Genomic DNA, 20,254 nt, shown 5'->3' on the forward strand with positions numbered 1-20,254 from the left:
TGGTTTACTTGGTCATCTGAGAATATACTTAAACTTTTCGGTTTTTTCTAGCTTTTTTGTTCTCCCTAGAGTAAACATTCACTAACAAAAGCTAAAGACTGCCTAAAATGAGGACTCAAAAATAGCTTCTTGATTGCTCTCTATTTATACTTTGCTAAAACCCCACCACATCTGTATTCTTCTGGAGATTTATGGTAATGCTGTAAGTTAACTATCATTTAAAGAATATGCGTTATGGCTTTTCTTGTACAATATCACCAACCCAACATTGTTTTCTCACTGTTTCTTTTCAGTTGTTTTTAATATCATTCAAGGAAGCCTGACATCTTCCCTGTGTAAAACACCATACTCATTCAGAAATTCCTCTTTCTCATACAACTATATACACTCACACTGCTTGGAACCAACATTCCACTTTATGAATTAGATTTTTTTAGTCTTTGTTGTAAGAAAATATGAGTAGTAAAATATAAGATATCTTTTACCAAAGGCCTTAGTACTTAAACACCACATTACTGATTCCTTACTGTTAAGGACTGAATGTTTGTATCCCCCCAAAATTCATATGAAATCCTAACCTCCAATGTGATGGTATTAGGAGGTGGGGCCTTTGGGAGGTGATTAGCTCATGAGGGTGGAGCCCGAATGAATGGAATTAGTGCCCTTATAAAAGAACTCCAGAGACCTAATTAAACTTAAAAGCTTTTGCACAGCAAAGGAAACCATAAACAAAACAAAAAGACAACCTACTAAGTGGGAGAAAATATTTGTAAATGATATGACCAATGAGGAATTAATATCCAACATATATAAACAGCTCATACAACTCGACATCAAAAAAACAACCCGATTAAAAAATGGACAGAAGAGGGCTTCCCTGGTGGCACAGTAGTTGAGAGTTTGCCTGCCGATGCAGGGGACACGGGTTCATGCCCCAGTCCGGGAAGATCCCACGTGCCGCAGAGCAACTAGGCCCATGAGCCATGGCCACTGAGCCTGCGCGTCCGGAGCCTGTGCTCTGCAACTGGAGAGGTCACAACAGTGAGAGGCCCGTGTACCGCAAAAAAAAAAAAAAAAAATGGACAGAAGAACTGAAAGGACATTTTTTGAAAGAGGAAATGCAGATGGCCAACAGACACATGAAAAGATGCTCAACATCGTTAATCATCAGGGAAATAAAAATCAAAACCACAATGAGATATCACCTCACACCTGTCAGAATGGCTATCATCAAAAAGAACACAAATAACAAATGCTGGTGAGGATGTGGAGAAAAGGGAACCCTTGTACACTGTTGGTGGGGATGTAAATTGGTGCAGCCACTGTGGAAAACAGTATTGAGGTTTCTCAAAAAAACTAAAAACAGAACCACCATATGACCCAGCAATTCCACTCATGGGTACATATCTAAAAAAAACCCAATAATTTGAAAAGATACATGCACCCCAATGTTCACAGCAGCAGTATTTACAATTGTCAAGATATGGAAACAACCTAAGTGTCCATCAACAGATGAATGGATTAAGAGGATGTATACACACACAATGTAATACTACTCAGTCATAAAAAAGAATGAAATTTTGCCATTTGCAGCAACATGGATGTACTTGGAGGGCATGATGCTAAGTGAAATAAGTCACACAGAGAAAGACAAATACTGTATGATATCACTTATATGTGGAACCTAAAAAAATACAACAAACTAGTGAATATAACAAAAAAGAAGTAGGCTCACAGTATACGTATAGAGAACAAACTAGTGGTTACCAGTGAAGGGGGGCAATATGAGGCGGGGGTGGGGAGTAGGAGGTATAAACTATTGAGTGAAAGACAGGCTCAAGGATGCACAATATTATGCAACATGGGGAATAGAGCCAATATTTTGTAGTAACTGTAAAATGGAAAGTAACCTTTAAAAAATATATTTAAATTTTTTTTTAAAAGGCATTGCCAAACAAACAAACAAACAAACCATGGAGAGTTTTCTCTCTCTCTTTTTCCACCATGTGAGGATACAACAAGACAGCAGTCTACAACCTCAAGAGGGTTCTCACCAGAACTCAACCATGCTGGCATGCTGATCTCTGATTTTCAGCCTCCAGAACTGTGAGAAATAAATCTCTACTGTTTATAGCTACCCAGTCTACGGTACTTTGTTATAGCAGCCCAAACTAAGACACTTACCAAACTAGGTTAATGTATGTAAACGTACATGTACAAATACATATGTATATTTTTCTTTACCACCAAGGTGCTTCATATTTATACTGAAAGTAAAAACTGTTAAAACTTGTGATTAGCCCTATTCGTTTCAATGACACTCCTTGCTGATGACAAGATGAATGATAAACTAGTATTCCTATTTCTTTGGCTGGATTAGGTTAAGAAACAATGAGAACCGAATAGGATTCATTCTATGTTCTGAATGAAGTGTTCCTTTCATTAACTTGCTTCTGGAATAATCTCATTAGAAAACGATTATTGTGCTCCTAGGACTTGGCACTATGCACCGGGTGCTCCATATTTTAATTCCTATGTTATAACGCCATTTCAAACTCAAATCAAATATAGTAGCAGTGCTGTTAGATTTACATCTCACAGTAAACCTCACTGAATTTACAGTCACATGAATCCCAGCCTGTCAGCTCACTTCCTCAGAAGCACAAATCCATGTCAAGCCTCCAGCTGCAAAAAATATGCTCATAAAACACAAACCTGGGATCACTGTTAAACCAGGGGATTAGCTACTTGAGAAAGCATAACAAATTTTCTCATTTTAAATATGAAAAAACAAGGACCACTGTAAGACCAGTGGGAATAATACAAGAGACTTACATAATAATCTAATGCAAATAAAATGAAAGTGCATCTAACAGCCTCCGAATACTGGCTTACAAAGCATTAAGTGTTGCAAGAAGAACTTTTCAAAGAACATAATTTAGTTTAAATTTTTTTTTAGTTTAGAAAAAAGCACTCTGATTATTCAACTAAGTTGTAGCCACCCTCTTTAAACAGTTACCAAATCCCCGGAGAAGAAAGGCAGAACTTAACTGAGAGAAGTACATGAAAACAAACTAAATAAATTGCCTCACACATTATGCTGAAGGCTCAAATATCTCAATTTACTTTATACTTCCCATGAGTGTGAAAAATACTTTCATTAACATCATTCCTTAGAGTAGGTTATTTTTCTACTTTAACATATACTTTCAAGTATGTTAAAATCAGACTTACAAAGAAGTATTAAAAATATGTACTTAAAACACATTTAAATAAATAGCCTTCAAATAAATTCCACCAAGAGGTGGAATATTTTAATCAGGGTTCTCATAAGACCAGTATTTTGGTATGTACATGTATATAGCATGAAATATCCTTGTATATACTTTCTGAATATCATGTACACTTGGTCCCAAGCTGTAACAGTAAAGCATCTCTCAGCTCCATTAAGGAATTGGCCCATTTTGGACTGACACCATTCTTTCAAAACTCTATTTAAGGGTAAGGAAGGGCATAAGGGCCATAAGAAATAATTGTCTAGACTTCCAAGAGGGTCAGGGAAAGAGCTTATCTTCAGCAGAGCTATGAAACAGGCCATATCTAACAAATTAAAATTTAAAAATAAAATATTCATTTAAGTACAAAATAGCACCTGTACAAATATGGGTTTGGAACACATGATTTAAAAGTAGAACGTGAGAAAGACAGGCATATTTGTCAAAATGGAGCTCAAAATGAGTTAAAAAGAATGGCACACCCAAAACCATTAAGTGTGGTCAAAGACAGCAGTGAAATAGATAGATAGACAGGTAGATGTATAACTCAATCACTTTGCTGTACATCTGAAGCCAACACAACATTGTAAGTCAACTATACTTCAGTAAAACAAAATTTAAAAACAAATAAGAGAAGAATAACCCCCTAAATTTTAAGGTTATAGATTTTAATTTGGTCATAGTTAACTACTAGGAAAAGAAAAACTACTCCTTTTTAAGACTCATAATGTGATCACTGGGTAAAAAAATGCACATGTATATTTCTTAAAATAAATAATCTAATGTAAATTTTTTAAAAAAGAAGTCTATTTCAATATAGGCAGATGGTAATCACACTACAGTGTGCACTGGTTAGACTATATAGTCATTTATGGCATTTAATTTACAAGAGGGACCCAAAACAACGAGGGGATCTGAATAAAGTTAACAAGAGATTCATTTCACATTCAACAAGTAGTTACTGAGCACTATTCCCAGGATATAACAGATTAAAAAACTGACAAGGTCTCAGGTTCTCATGCACTTTACATTACAATGTGGGCATCCTCCATCCCACCCTCCTACCCTTGGGAGGGTAAGAGAAAGATTTTTTTTAATATGAAGGTAGGTAGGATAGGATAGTACAATAGAAATAACATGGAACTTTGAGTCAGATGACCTAAATTCAAATCCTAACTTGATTATCACCTCAGTCTGTTTCCTCACCTGTAAAATACAGATGAAAACGATCACATGATTATAAGAATCAAATGATATAAAAAATATAAAAGCATTCTTTAAGCTCTGTTTATGTAAGAGGATCAAATTTCTTCTGTAAGATTTCAAAGGATATAACAAGGTTTCACCAAAAGGTAGATAGATTTCAGCTCCATACAATTTAGGGCTCATCCAAGATGGAATGGGCTGTCCCCTAATATTATAGGTGATCACACATGGGCTTACTGGCCTCTTGGCCAAAATCCAGAAAAACACAGTAAGTTCACATAACATGTCCACAGTAGTCACAGAGTATAATATTTGCTCTTACCCTCTCTGGGGAAGAAGCAAAACAAATGATTATGTTTAGTATTAAATATGTGCCAGATTAGTTCTTCTGCATGCATGATGCAACTGAAAGGTGACTGTTATATCTGGATCAATCTGTCCAAGTCCCAGTTTTTCCATCATAGGTTTGGTAGGAGAATTGAAAAAGATAGTGTAACTGCCCACCATAAAGCAGCTTCAAAAATGTCATTTCCCTTTTCCTTTGCCACTTACAAACTCTGTTCATGTATGCTCAACTTTCATTATTTGCTATTCGTAGAGCAAGGGTATCTGATTAAATAAGAAGGAAATACTGTTCAGCACAATATTATTTTAAAAAACAAATAATCACTAACACATTAAAAAAGATTCCGTTCAAAAAAATTAAGTTCGGGGCTTCCCGGGTGGCGCAGTGGTTGAGAGTCTACCTGCCAATGCAGGGGACACGGGTTCGAGCCCTGGTCTGGGAGGATCCCACATGCCACGGAGCAACTAGGCCCGTGAGCCACAACTACTGAGCCTGCGTGTCTGGAGCTTGTGCTCTGCAACAAGAGAGGCCGCGATAGTGAGAGGCCCGTGCACCGTGATGAAGAGTGGCCCCCACTTGCCGCAACTAGAGAAAGCCCTCGCACAGAAACCAAGACCCAACACAGCCAAAAATAAATAAATAAACAAACAAATAAATAAATAAATAAATTTAAAACTATTAAAAAAATTAAGTTCTGCAACTTTATATGGAAACCATGTTGACTTTTAAAAAAAGAACTGGAAAATACAGTATTAGCAACCTTGTATTCATTCTTCCACTCATTCAACAAATAGTACTAACCACCGACCATGTACTAGTCATTTGCAATTAAAGTTTTTTTTCTGTGTAATTGAAGATTTTTAATTAGATATATTCCACAGACTGCAAAAGAAAATCTAACCTGGGTTCTGGCTATAAAAAGGTCCTCCGTTCATCTGATTCTGAAGGCTTGTTTGTGAAGTTATGGAAGGAGGGCGCCTATAGGGCAAAGAGCCCCCTATTGTTGGGGGAGTATGGCGAGTGGCAGGTCTATTCATGCTGTAGAACTGAACAGGATGACCTGGAAAAGGGACAGAACATAAATTTGTCACTAAAAGAAAATTATCTCAGACAATGAAATACTTTAGGTACAATGCCTGAATCTTAATAAGATTATTAAAAATAACAATATTTAGCTAATTAATTGCCATCTGACAAATATTAATGCAAGGTGACAGTTATTGCTCAGCTGACAGTATATCCAAGTGCAAAAGCAGGAAAGTAGGTAAATAAAATTATGATTAAGTTTGGAAAAGCTATATCTAAACAGATTACTAATTAATATTATGATTTTATTAAATTAGTAATTTGATAGGGTTTCAAAATCATCACAATTAAAATTTATGGGGGGCTTCCCTGGTGGCACAGTGGTTAAGAATCCTCCTGCCAATGCAGGGGACAGGGGTGCAAGCCCTGGTCCGGGAAGATCCCACATACATGCTGTGAAGCAACTAAGCCCATGCACCACAACTACTGAGCCTGTGCTCTAGAGCCCACAAGCCACAACTACTTAGCCCACGTGCCACAACTACTGAAGCCCGCATGCCTAGAGCCCGTGGCTCTGCAACGAGAAGCCACGACAATGAGAAGCCCATGCACTGCAACGTAGAGCAGCCCCCGCTTGCTGCAACTAGAGAAAGCCCGTGCACAGCGACGAAGACCGAACACAGTCAAAAATAAAAGCAAATGAACAAATTTGAAAAAAAAAATAATAAAATAAAATAAAATTTATGGCTCACTTCCTCCCAAAAAACACCAGCAATTAAACACTGAAAACTAAACTCAACAAGATAAGAATAATGTTTAGAAAAGCAAAAGAAAAAATGTTTGACACACAGTCTTATTCCAAAATAATAATAACAGTAATAAATTTAAGGTAGCAAGCCAATTTGTTTAAAGGAAATCATAAAATATTTCAGCAAAAGGTCAAGTGATATAATTCCAAATCACATTTTTCAATAAAAAATATCCTTCTCTAAAGTTAGATTATTTTGTCTTAAAATTAGACTTTAACAAATTTACAATTATGAAAAAAAGCTAAGGTACAAAAAGTGTATCAAAAATATCTAATTTTTAGTATCATCCTGAACGTGTTCATATTTATCATCAATTTCATACATTTTGCTCTCTGAGAGCACTTCAACAACTAATGCCAACAGAAGACACTCTTTCCTAATCCAGCCAATTGCGTAGTTCAATCCAGTTCCTAAATTTTATCTTGACTCCACTTGTACTTAAAATCATTCGCTAAGGGCCTACTGTACAGACAGACCAAGTACTAGAGCACCCATGAGAGAGCAGGCAAGAAAAAAGAAGGGGGAGGAATGGGGGAAGGGGAAGAGTGAGGGAGAGAAGAGGAGGGAAGAGAGAGGTGAGCGGAAGAAAAGGAGGGGGGAGGGGGAAGGAGAGGAGACAGGACCAGGGAAGAAGGGAAGGGAAGAGGCGAAAAGAGAAAAACACAACAATTTTTCTTCTTTTCCATGACTGTAAAATGGTTTTACACGACTAAAACTGATCTTCAGGAACTGTTAAATTTATCAAACTTGGTTCATATGGATCCTCATATAAAGAATATCATAGAAGCACTCAAGGGCTGCTATAGGATTTACTCTTCGTACGTACGACGGTATCAAAGCCCAAACCTCAATTCTGTTGTGTAAGAGTCTTGAGTAGTCAAGCTCGAACATAATCCACTGTCAATTTATATAGCCATGATAAAAATGTAAAAGCATGTAAACTAGTAAGCTATTTTTTAGAAGGTATATTTTGTCATTTGAATCACACATTACTGGCACTTTAGGCATTAATCTGTAACACCCTAATACAAACCTAGAATCATCAAGTTAAAAACTCTGATATTTAACACCATTATGAATTTTATATAGTTAGATCCAGTCTAAAACCTCCCATGTTATAAGCCATCAGTGATCCGAAGACACTACATAATAAAGACTCTATTCAAACCATTAATGAGGCATTTATTTTGCTTTGAGCTGAAAAACAAAACTACAGTTTAATTACCATAGACCTAACTATAAAAACCTGAAACTAAAAACTTCTAGAAGAAAACAAGACAAAAATCTTTTGTGACCTTGTGTAAGATAAAGAGTTTGTAAACACAACACCGAAAGCACAATCCCCAAAAGAAAAAAAAAAAAAAAAAAAAGCAATGAACGAGACCATCAAAATAAAGAACTTCTGCTCTTTAAAAGATACCATTAAGAGAATGAAAAGGTAGGTCACAAAATGGAAGAAAGTATTTGCAAGTCACACAATTAATAAAAGGCATATTCAGAATATAAAAGGACTCAATAAGAAAACAAACAACCCAATGAAAAAGGTGTGTGAGGGGAAGCAAAAACATTTGAACAGACATTTCACCAAAGAAGATGGCAAATGAGTACATGAAAAAGATGTTCTACATCATTATTCATTGGGGAAATGTCAGTCAAAACCACATGAGAAACTATTATACACCTATGAGAATGGCTAAATTAAATATACATATATATGTGTGTGTGTGTGTGTATATATGTATATAATGACAATACCATGTGCTAACAAGTACGCAGAGCAACTGGAAGTCTCACACACTGCTGGTGGTCATGCAAAGTTGTACAACCACTTTGGAAAACAATTATGCAATTTCTTCTAAAGTTAAGCATTCACTTACCAGAAAACCCAGCAATCCTACTCCCTAGGTATTTACCCAAATGAAATGAAAGCCTATGCTCACACAAAAGTCTGTGTGTGAATGTATTTGGCAGTTTTTTCATAATCACCCAAAACTGGAAATAAATCCAAATGTCCCTCAATCGGGAAAGGGATAAACAAACTGTGGTAAATCCATTCAATAGAACACTACTCAGTAATAAAAAGGAACAAAATAACAAAACATGTAATAATGCATAAATCTCAAATGCACTGTGCCAAAAAGCCAGACCCAAAAGGTTACGTTACGTAAGCTTCCATTTATGGTATTTTTACAAAGGCAAACTTTAGAGAAATAAAAAAACAAACAGATCAAGAGGTTGCCAGGGGCTAAGAGTGAAATGAGTGAAATGAGTGAAATGGAAGGACTGCCTACAAAGGGGGCAGGGAGGAAATATGGGGATGATAGGACTGTTCTATACCTTGACTGTAGCTGTGGTTATATCACTGTATACATTTGTCAAAACTCACATTAGTCCATACTAGAAAGGGTGAATTTTACTGTATATAAATTATACCTTAATAAAAAGAAAAGAAAAAAAAGTATTTGGTGGGTGATTCAAAGACACTACATAAAAGAGATTATATTGATATAAGTTGTTAATAAGGCATTTATTTTGCTTTTTGTTAAAAAACTGTAATTATTCACTCATACAAAAAATGTTGATTCAGTGCAGACTAGGAACCAGCACCTGTTATTAAATTATAATTTAATTCCTAAAATGTTGACTCTAGGTGAGGGTGATTTGTCCTTTCTGGGCCTACAACTGATTTAAAGATGTATTCCCTACTCTACTGATGCGGGAGCATAACAAGATTTCTATATTTAACTAGCTAGAGTGGCCTAACAGAGTGGTATGTAGATCAAAGGACAGCTCATGTTTACATACACCCACTGCAGAAAGCTTTTCTTAAAAAGTGCTGTTACAGAAGCTATGCCATAAAACACCATCCAACATGAACGGATTAACATGGATTTTTAAAATGTCCTTTAAAACACTTACACACCTAGATACAGCAGCAGCACTGCACATATATTCTATGAAGTACTTTATTAACCAGCTAAGGTGATGGGTGTCCAAACACATACATTTTTATAGTAGATAAGAACTTGTTTACTAAACCAGCATCACTATTAACTTTGAAAATATACTTTGTAGCAATTGAGCCTTTTTCTCCTTAGCCATGAAAACAAACTTTAGGTTGCAATTTTAAAACAGTAAAACACCAGTCAATCTTAAATTACAAATAAACTTGAAATCCTTAAAAAGCCCACTGACTATGTGTTTCCAGTGCTGCTATAATAAGCAACAAATTCTGTTATAATAGACTTGTACTTTCAAACTGTTATATCAAATATTTCCTATAAAATATACCTTAAAATTGTTGTCATAGACTTTTCTTTTTATTAATGACATAACCTGTCACAAAGAATACTTCTAATAACAACTTCTCAAACGTATAGAAGGGACTTCCCAGAGGTCCAGTGGTTAAGGCTCTGTGCTCCCAATGCAGGAGGCATGGGTTCAATCCTTGATCAGGGAACTAAGATCTCACATGCCCAACAGCACAGCCAAAAAACAAACAAACAAACAAACAAACTGTAGAGAGACAGCTCCATACTAAATTTGCAAATCTCTAGTAAATAAAATTCAAGCAATAAAAAATGTGTATTTGTGCTATTCTACTTGAAAAATGAGAAACCTTACCCTGGTTCCCTCAGGAAATTCTATTCTTCGGTCACATGCCATTTTCTAGTTAGCACATTATTCTTCAGATTTTTTTTTTTATACGAACCACAAACAAACAAAAATCATAAAGCCAGAGTTCCAAGTAAGAGAAGAGCCAGACAACTGGATCTACCTGCCAAAGAATAAACCAATACTCACCTGTAGGGGGAGTGGAAGAAACAACAGGGGGAGTTGGAGAAGTGAAGCCATCAGCAAGGGTCTGGGCACCCCCAGCGGCAGTGTCTGGGGCAGTGGAGGGAGGGACAGTAGCAGGAAGAGGGGCGGGGGCAGATGCAGAAGTAGCAGGAAGGGGAGGAGTACCAGCAGAGCCAGCAGGGGCTGAGGGGAAAGAGGAGTAAGAGGCAGCATTAATGAGGCAGTTCCATCAGGCAGGATTAGAAATGGCATTAGAGAACTTAATGTTAGATACTCAGTGCTTATCAATAACCAAAGAACAGAGAGTGTTAAAAACAAAGAATGGAGCTTATTATGTTAAAGGATTATTAAGGTTTGCAGCAAATAATTCAAGATGCTAAGGGTAATGTACAGGATTTTAAATTCATTAAAAGCATTCTTTTTTACCTGATAGCCATTACTCTAGAAGAAAAGTGCTCCCTTTTTATTGTTATTTTTAACATTCTGTAAATATTGATAGTATACAAAATGAAACACAACACACTAGAAAATGACAGTATTCCATTTTGAAGTATACAAATCAGAAAATAAAAATATTTCAGACATAAATATCTTATCAGGTAAAAAAGAATTTTAAAAAACACCTCTTTTTCATGATTTTTAAAAAGGTATTATCTACTTGTTATTATAAGTAAGTTAAATATGTAATATTCTATCCTTATGTCTTTTCTGTCATGTTTTTAAAACTAAATTTTAACTTTGTGTCCTCAGATTAAACAAGTACATTTTTCTGTTTCAGACAAAAGAGGGTAGCATTTCAGTGACTATCAAGTTCTCACAGTCCATGAGATTGAACTGTCAAAATTATATCTGCCCAATCCTTTGCTACCAATATGGTTCTCACACTGAGACCCCACTGTGCCCAAAGGCACGCACTGTCATAACACCAGCTGGAATTAAACATGTAACTCATTCTGGTGAAACCTCAACTCAAAGCACCAACTACGCCACAGCACCAAAGACACAAAACCAAATAACAAAGAAGTATGTGAACATAAACTCACAAATCATTTGGTTAAAAATAACAAACGCGTAAAGACTTTTCAGCATCTACAGTCTTCGAGGGAAAAAAACCCTGATTACGAAGAAAGCCCAGTGTAATTAAATCAGAAATTGAATCCAAACTCAGCAAGGTGAAGATGAAGCACAATTCATGTTTTACCTGGAAAGACACTGGGAGGAGAAGGCGTAGGAACAGCAATGGGGACTCCCACACTCCCACTTCCACTGTTCTCCCGACTGCTGCTCCGACTACTAGGGTGGCTTCCTCCGCTACTCCCACTGCTGCTAAAGAAACAGGAGCCACCAAAACATGAGTATTGATATACAGCAAGATACTGCCAGCATTTTCCAAAATTTTCTGAAACGAATATAGCTACAAAATGATAATTCAAAAGCCCTCCACTTAAAAGATGAATTTCTTAATAAAGTAAGGAAAAAAGCTGAGTTCTTTGGCTACCTTTTAATAAGCATGTATTAAAGAAACAGAAAGAAAAAAAATTCTCCATAAACATAGTGATAAATCATGGGGCTTGACACATAAAAATAATATTACTTTCTTTTATTCCAGTTTAATGGCTGTCTGAAGAAACCTCTTTTATAATAAAAAGTTTTCCTAAATAAATTATTTGATTAATTTTATTTGTAATGATATCATGATATACTATCCCATATTAATGTTTTATTGCATATAGTTTTTCATCTGTAAAGTTCCACCAAAAAACAACTTGAAATTTCCCACATCTGGTCAAATTATTTTTTTCAGGTCAACAATAACTATTAATCTTGCAGAGAAATTTGCACTTTGAGATGACTGTTCTCTTTCAACTTCCTGGCTGCTCAAAGTTGCATCAGAACATGAGAAGAGAGACGTAGAATCAGATGAGGTTTGGGGCAGCAGAGTGAGGAAGAGAACTTAGTGCTTGGAAAACGAGAGAGATTTAACTGAAGTTATCTGAACAAATTATGGTACTATGACCATCACATTTTGCGCTGAGGTAGAGAAAATACCTGTAAGTTCGATTTCTTTGATTCACAGAAGCTGTCCTCACAGGGCTCTGCTGCGAGGGAGCCATAGTACGGGCTGGGCTAGGTACGTAATCATTTGGTACCACTGGAGGGCGCACTGGCTCCAGTGTGCGATAGGGGGAGTGCCGCCTACAAAAAGAAGAGCGTATGTATTGTGTGATTAGCAAGTTTCGGCACAATCAATTCAGAGCTGCCAGTAGTGAAATACAGTTTGTACTCGGAGGTAGTAGAACGTGTTTTAATAAAACCCAGCTACCAACTTCAGTCTTCCCTTAAGTATCATTTCTCCACCATTAGGGTTTTGATGCATATTGTTGTATTTTAGTCTCCAACTTCATTTCCCTCTGCTAATGCGATTTTGTTCATTCATTCTGAGAGCATGAAGATTCTACTACCAGGTAAGCCAATGTTTCCCAGACTCTCTTCTTAGATGAGTTCAAATTATTTTAGTGCCATGTCAAATTCCCCCAACTGCACTGCATAAATGCACTAATTATCCTCCTCACCTCTCTCTCCCTAACCAAAAACTCAGACAGGGTAAATCAGTCTAGAACATGGCTCTACAACCCCCGCGCTGATTATCAATAGCAACCCTAACAAGTCACTTCCCTTTTCTATAAGGTACAGAAATAAAACCACGTCCACACACAGAGATATATAATTTAATCTCATCTCCTTCCATTCTCACTTCACATCCTCCTTCAGCTTTCACCTTGATTGCTCTTACGTCTTACCCTCTTCACAGTTCAACATTTAAAAGGGAGAAAAGGAAAAAAAGATCACCTAAGTCTTTCTACCTTATTTGAAGTACAAAACAGACTGGATTTCATTAGCATATCTCCCTCTTTTTTTCAAAATTTCCTTTTAAAAGAAAAGAATGAGAAGAGCAAGAAAGGCAATATGATAGGAAATAGGATGCACACTGGAACACTAGTAATTATTGAGTTAGTTCTCATCTTTAAGTTTCCAAATAACTTTATGACAATGATAAATACTCAACTGACACGAAACTGATATTGTGTAGATGAGATTCTGGTCTTTAATGGATCTCAAGATGTGAAAATTAAAGAGCTTTCTTTTCCTAAAATTATGTTGCTCACCTGACTTATGTATTTCTCAATAATTCACTTCCCAAAAAGCTCCCAAGGTTCCTTTAAATACTGTTCTCCTGGACCACTCGAGTTTTGGCTCATTGATTCTGGATGAGATTACTCTGCAATGACCCTGTCTACTACGCTCAAAATCTTCTTGCATAAACAAATATACATATTATTAAAAACAAATAACAGGCACTAGACAAGATACTGGGTCAAAGAAAGAAAAAGGAACGTTAGGACCTTGGATTTAAAATACAAAAAAGGGGCTTCCCTGGTGGCGCACTGGTTAAGAATCTGCCTGCCAATGCAGCGGACACAGGTTCGAGCCCTGTTCCGGGAAGATCCCACATGCTGCAAAGCAATTAAGCCCGTGCACCACAACTGTGAGCCCGCATGCCACAGCTACTGAAGCCCGCGCGCCTAGAGCCTGGGCACCACACCAAGAGAAGCCACCACAATGAGAAGCCCGCACACTGCAATGAAGAGTAGCCCCCGCTCGCTGCAACTAGAGAAAGCCCGCATGCAGCAACGAAGACCCAACACAGCCAAAAATAAATAATAAATTTATTCTAAAACATAAATAAAATAAAAGACAACAAAGTTTGGGCATCTCTGAAGTTATGATGTAAACATAAAACACCATAAAATACGAAACTGACTGATTTCCAATTTTTCCCAGACAATAAAAATGCTCTGTTTCATGCAAGAAAAAAAAAAAACCTTTGCTGAGAACCATACAGTGAAGACAATGATAAAAAAAAACAAGGTTAAAAACTAGGGGCAGAGGACAAAACATGGTAGCTGGGCAAAGACCGTGAAAAAGCCAGGCGGTGACCATCAAGCGGCTAGTGGTGCCCAGCCACTCTGGTCTCCGAAGACACTGCAGAGCCCTTGCTAATATACAAGGAAAACAAATACTAGTGTATGAGTAAACCTTTAAAATTGGGGAGCAACAGAAAATTTTATTTTACTAGGGTTATCTTGCTAACAATCTTGATTCAAAATCATTAGATCCATTAGATACTCTACATGATAAAAATAGACATTCCACAGGAAAATAAAACAAATACTTCCTCTTGACCTGATTCTCCACTCTCACCCTGTACAATTATAACCTACCACACATCATCTACATTCTACCCTGAAGTTTAAATCTTATTTAAGCTACTAGATTCTTTCCTCTCTAATCTAAGCAGAATTTTTTGTCCACCCCAAATAAAATCATCCTATTCCTGGCTGGAAATCATTTTTATTCTTTTGTTTCACACTCTCCTAACTATAATTCCTCCTCCAACATCATCTTTCTTTGCTTGATTAGGTTGCTGGGGTTTTTTGTTTGTTTCTTTTGTTTGTTTGGTTAGTTTTTTGTTTTTTGCTTTTTTTTTTTTTTTTTTGGTGAGGGGGCCAAAAAACAAGATTGCCAATTAAAAACTTTTAAGCATATATCACAAAGCCAATGGTAGTCAAAGCATTTTGTCTTACACATTTTTTAAAAATCCAATTCATGGTACAGTGACTCTGAAAAGTTGACAGAGGACAAATTACCCCCTTTTACAGATGAAAAAACTGAACTGCTAAGAGGCTTACTATGCAACACGACACAGCAGAGCAGAGCTGGACCACGATTTTAGTCACCTCACTTCTGGGTGATATTATGCCCACCTGATCACAAATCTTGATCATGATAAACCAAGGTTTTACACTAAGATGCTATAGAGGAAAAAAGTCAAGCTTTTCCATTAATTGACCATTTCTCCCAAAGTCAAATCCGAAGCCCAAGTCTGCAGACTGAATGAAAGCTCAGTATTCTCATAAAAACACAAGATATACAGAATTCTGTAATATGTACAGTATTTTCTTCAGAAGACTAGTTTGAATAAGAAAAGTCAACTATAATACAAAAGACTAAAAATTTTCTGAAAATAGGAATTAGAGTGTAATTTATAATAAGCCATGAACTCAGGTTAGGATTTACCTAAAATTTAAAATGCATTAGAAAAAATAATTTCTAAACAAAATATTTTTAAAGTATAAAGATGTTTCCCAGGTATAAAGTATAAAAGATGTTTTCCTTTTGGAAAATTTACACACAAAAAAGATAATCCTAGGAAGAAAATGTTCTCTTTTCAAATATTTAAAAATAGTTTAAACATATATATTGTTTAGTTTCCACACAGCACTACATGAAATGGTTTTCAATTATTACTTAGTTACATACTCACCCAAGCGTCCCTTTCCCTGACATAGGGGGACTGGGGGGTTTCTGAGTTGGAGGTGTTGTACGCGGGAGCCCACCCATCTTCATGTTCTGGGTACTCACCTAAAAAAATTTTGAGGAAAAATCAATTTAACCTGTATGCAGTGAAACAAAGTGGCACTTTCAGGAAATAACATTATGCTATTTAACAAAGGAGGGAAGGTTTAAATAGGAAAAAAAAATTAGAGGCCATGCATTTCATATGCAATTTCTACTCTACTATCATTCTACAGTTGTACTCAAAGGACTCTTCCTAACATGAGATTTTCAAATGATTATAAAGTTGTATGCAAAGACTTTATTTGCCATTAGGCCATCACACCAACAGATCACTGGTTAGACTATAAGATACTACATTCAATTGAAATCAAATAGGATAACTATATAAACTTTAGTTTTAATAAAGAGTAACTCAATCAGACAATATTGCCTTTAAGCAATTCCTTGTTTTTTAGATAGCAAGTTTATCATAAAAAACAAAAGATATGTTTCCCCCCCAAAAAATGCAACTTTAGTTTTGATCCATTGTAAGTAGAGAATATAAAATAAAGTTATATCATATACAGAGAAAATTCCATTTTTTAAAATTGTGGATCAGCCTTATAATTCAGATTTCTTTAATGTTCTCTTATGAAGAAATCACCTACCTGAAAACTGCCAGAAGTTAAGGCATGTTCCTAAACATCTGAACCAGAAAGGTAGGGCTGAGGTATCCCATTCAATTGTGAGCGGTACAATGGCCACTGGCAATGTCCTAGTTCCAATGGGAATTAAACCCACTCAGGCCCAAAATGAAGATTCACTTAGGCATAGGAAAGATGTAACATAGTCCTAAATCAGAGCTAAGCCGTGATTCCTCACTATTCTATCCCCAACTGAAAGCGCAAGTGTGGGAAAGTTGGGTGATTTGGGAACCATGGATGCCACCAAAGGAGAAAGTCAGCACTTACACAGAAAGCCCTAGAAATCTGGGTACCTTAAAGAGTTAAGAGAAGTCATGCACAAATATAGATCAAATGCAATCTCAAGTTGTTTGAGATTACCAATTGGTTAGAGTTAATAATGTTCACCACATATGTTCATACCTGACCCTATTTTAAGCCCCTAATATTCTGGATTGCCAAACACTTCAAAAAAGGATCTTAACTTTTCTAATAAGAATACATCAAGAGTATTCAAATTATACTTGTGAAATGAAACTGCAAGACTTTTGAAATCAGAATACACTTATAATTGTAATTTTAAAATATAAATTTTAAGAAAACAAATCATAATTATATAGAGTACTGAGGCTGACAAAATTAACTCTGGCTTAAATGGAATATTTAAAAATCCTAAAATACTACTTGTTATCTGAATAGGCAAGAAATAATATATCAAGAAACAAACTCTTCAAATGAATAGCCCAGTGAACAAGTTGTGTGTGATGTTAAAACAATCTTTAATGACAAATGCTACTTTTGAAATATCAATATTTTTAAAGTTAAGCATTCATCTGTAATCCTTTTGTTATTGCTTTTAAACAACAAATACAAAACAAACTGGTTATCAAGGAAGAATAAAGATTAACTTATCCTTGCTCTCCCCCTCATTAATAAGCAGAGGGTATAATTGTATCTTAAAATGAAAATGTCAGTAGTTTTAAAAAAATTAATCCACATTTGGGGAAAATTTTAGGAGTAATATGACAAATAACCAATAGCTTTTAAAACTGTATATCTTAATTTATGATACCAGAAGATTTTTAAAAGTAGTAACCAAAGTCCTTTAAGCTCAACCTTAAACAACATAAAACCCAAAGTCATTTTAAGTGATGAAGGAGAAGTAGGTGAGCCAAACACTAAACTACATCAATTTGCTAGAAACAGGAAGGAAAAGGAGCAGGGAAAGAAAAAGAGTAAAACAGAATTTTATTCTATACATGGAATAGCTAAAATACTTGAAAACAGCTTTCCAACTTTGATTTAAGGTTTTAGTATGTAAGGTGTTTTGTTTAAATTGCAGTATCTTCTCTGTAAGTCTTTCAATCTACCCAAAATATAAAATAAACAATCTATAAATTAAAATCTGGTGGACATTTCTATACATAAAACTTGATACATTTTATGATCTGTAGAATCATCAAATGGTTCTATTTGTTTGGTTAATGGGGTTTGCATGAGTAACTTAATTCACTTAAACCAAAGAGTCCCTGTGGAATGTCCAACTAATCTATTATTTTATACTTCACTGATGCTGTACTACCTCTGTATTAAGCTAAAAGAGTATTCAATATTTCTTCAAGGTAGCTTTCCTTGTGAAAAATGTTTCTACACTAAGTAAAACAATGAATATGCTATGCAGAATATACATACTGCCATCTAATTTGAGGAAAAGGGAAAAGAACAGGAATAACAGCCAAACAAAACTTAATTAATTATGATATAGATCTCACCTATGATAAAAGTTAAGAAACTGTATTTCACACCTAAAATAATTTGGTAAAAAATTACTTACTGGATACTCATCATGGTTCTAAAAACTACTTTGAGGGAAGTTACAGGGGGACACGACGCTTCCTGAAAAGGAGCAAAACACATGACTGAATTGTGAGTGTGGTGAAGGGGAACTTAACTAGAGAGAGAGGACATAGCACAAACTCAGGATAAAGCAACACGGCACCCACTCCATAACAGCAGTTCCACATGAAGCTTTAGAAAATGGAACACACACAGGCAAAACTCGCATCTGGCACATAAACGTGTAGTTAGCGGTCCTGAATCATGAATAGGAGTGCTCATGATACTTTTCAAAGTTTTACTTGGGAATTGGAATGAAACTTTGGTGGCTGATTCCAACAATAATTCAATTAATGTGGGTATTTTTTGATGCCACAAAGGGAAAAGTCATCATTGAGAGCTGAGTGAAGCAGGTCTTAGGCACATGGAGAAAGAGCAGGAAAGGTCCCCTTTTTTTTCCTGCCAGAATGAAACTCTCAAAACAGAAGAAATACTTCATCTAGGTGATGAAGGTTAATGCATGATCACAGCTCAAATAGTTTCCCACTGGCCTGGACTAAGAAATGCAGGTAATACCGAGAGTAAGAGCAGTTCCTTTATGACCGGAGTGGTCTGTTCTCCCAGACTCTGGAGATCACTACAACTAGAACCAACCATCAGGCCAATTATTATACCTTATTACTGCTTCTAAAGTGCTCAACTTTCCTGCTCTATCCTTTTTTGGTAAATGCAATACCCTCCTTGAACCCTGATATTTCATATATAACACTCATTACAAATCTTAGTGATTTCCAGTACCCTGTGAACTCCAGTATTTTTTATAAAGCTGGCCAGCCAGGTATCTCTAGTTCATAGAGCACATCACCTCTGCTATGAAGAAATCTCCCACGAAAAGATGACCTGCTGCAACTTAACAGTGACAGACACATTCTAAAATGACATGTGGTGTATCCCTCATTTAAACCACCTACCACCAGGCTACTAGGCACAAGGGTAAAAGAATATGAAAAAGAAAAGAAGACAAAGGTCTGTAAAATGATTCCTCTGCTTTTAAGGAACTTATTTTAAAACAACTAAGACCCACATGTTTAAAACAAAAAGTAGTATCTACAAATTATATAGAAATCTCCAAAAAAGAAATATCAATGTAAGACAAAATGGCTACAGAAGGTTTCATAGAGAAAAATCTGAGCTAGAGTTAACAAGTCTTAAAAAGGGCAAGATTTAAATATACTAAGAGAAGAGGAGTAGTATGTATAGGTTGTGTCTGGATGTGGAGTGGTGAGAATGGGCAGCAGCTGTGGTCAAGCATCTCTAGGCTTTCGTTCAGTGCCCAGTATCGTTCCCCATTAGTTCCAACCAGTGCATAATTCTCTGGCTTCCTAGAGATCTTTATCCCTCTCCTCAGAGGATATATGTTCCTACTTCAATTCTCAGAGCCAGCAGGAAAAGAACCAGGAGATCCTCTGAAGGAGATCAAAGCTGAAATCAGGAATTCGAGTATGACTTCAGGAGAGATGTAAAATTTTTAGTAAGAGAGTTAGAAAGACAAAAAGCCTAAGGTGCCAAGAGTCCTAAAATAATCTAATACAGAGGTAAGGGAATAAGAGATGAGGAGTAAGGGGGAAGAACAAATAAAGTAAGAAGAAGAAAAGAGGAATAAAGATGGACAAACTTCTGCTTGATTCTGAAAATAGTTTCCAACAACTGGCTTTTGACAAGATAGAATTGGTGGCTCAAGTCTGGAACTGATAGGCAAACCCAGATGAGTCTTCCAAAAGTTGCTGTTATTGTGGAGTTTTTCTTCCAAGTGTTGTATCAAATAAATGCTTAACAATGAACCCTCAGCTGTACCCGAGAGCTAGAAACGTG

General features: G+C 36.1%; 1 protein-coding gene across 8 annotated transcripts in view; it reads right to left on the reverse strand.

The window, feature by feature from the left end:
• ABI2 (abl interactor 2) overlaps positions 1 to 20,254 on the reverse strand; it is a 107,290-nt gene that overhangs the window by 19,645 nt on the left and 67,391 nt on the right. For 4 of the 8 annotated variants that reach the window (XM_082630118.1, XM_082630121.1, XM_082630119.1 and 1 more), the window contains exons 4-7: positions 15,850 to 15,947; positions 12,513 to 12,659; positions 11,665 to 11,789; positions 5,729 to 5,887 (exon numbers count right to left, since the gene is read on the reverse strand). In XM_082630118.1, coding sequence (XP_082486244.1) covers positions 5,729 to 5,887; positions 11,665 to 11,789; positions 12,513 to 12,659; positions 15,850 to 15,947 — 529 coding nt within the window. The remainder of the gene's footprint in view (positions 1 to 5,728; positions 5,888 to 11,664; positions 11,790 to 12,512; positions 12,660 to 15,849; positions 15,948 to 20,254) is intronic. The other 4 variants (XM_082630122.1, XM_082630120.1, XM_082630117.1 and 1 more) reach the window with 1 other exon arrangement.

This window comes from Mesoplodon mirus (genome assembly GCF_964341445.2).
Source record: "Mesoplodon mirus genome assembly, chromosome: 8".
In the NCBI taxonomy this organism is placed as follows: Eukaryota; Metazoa; Chordata; class Mammalia; order Artiodactyla; family Ziphiidae; genus Mesoplodon; species Mesoplodon mirus.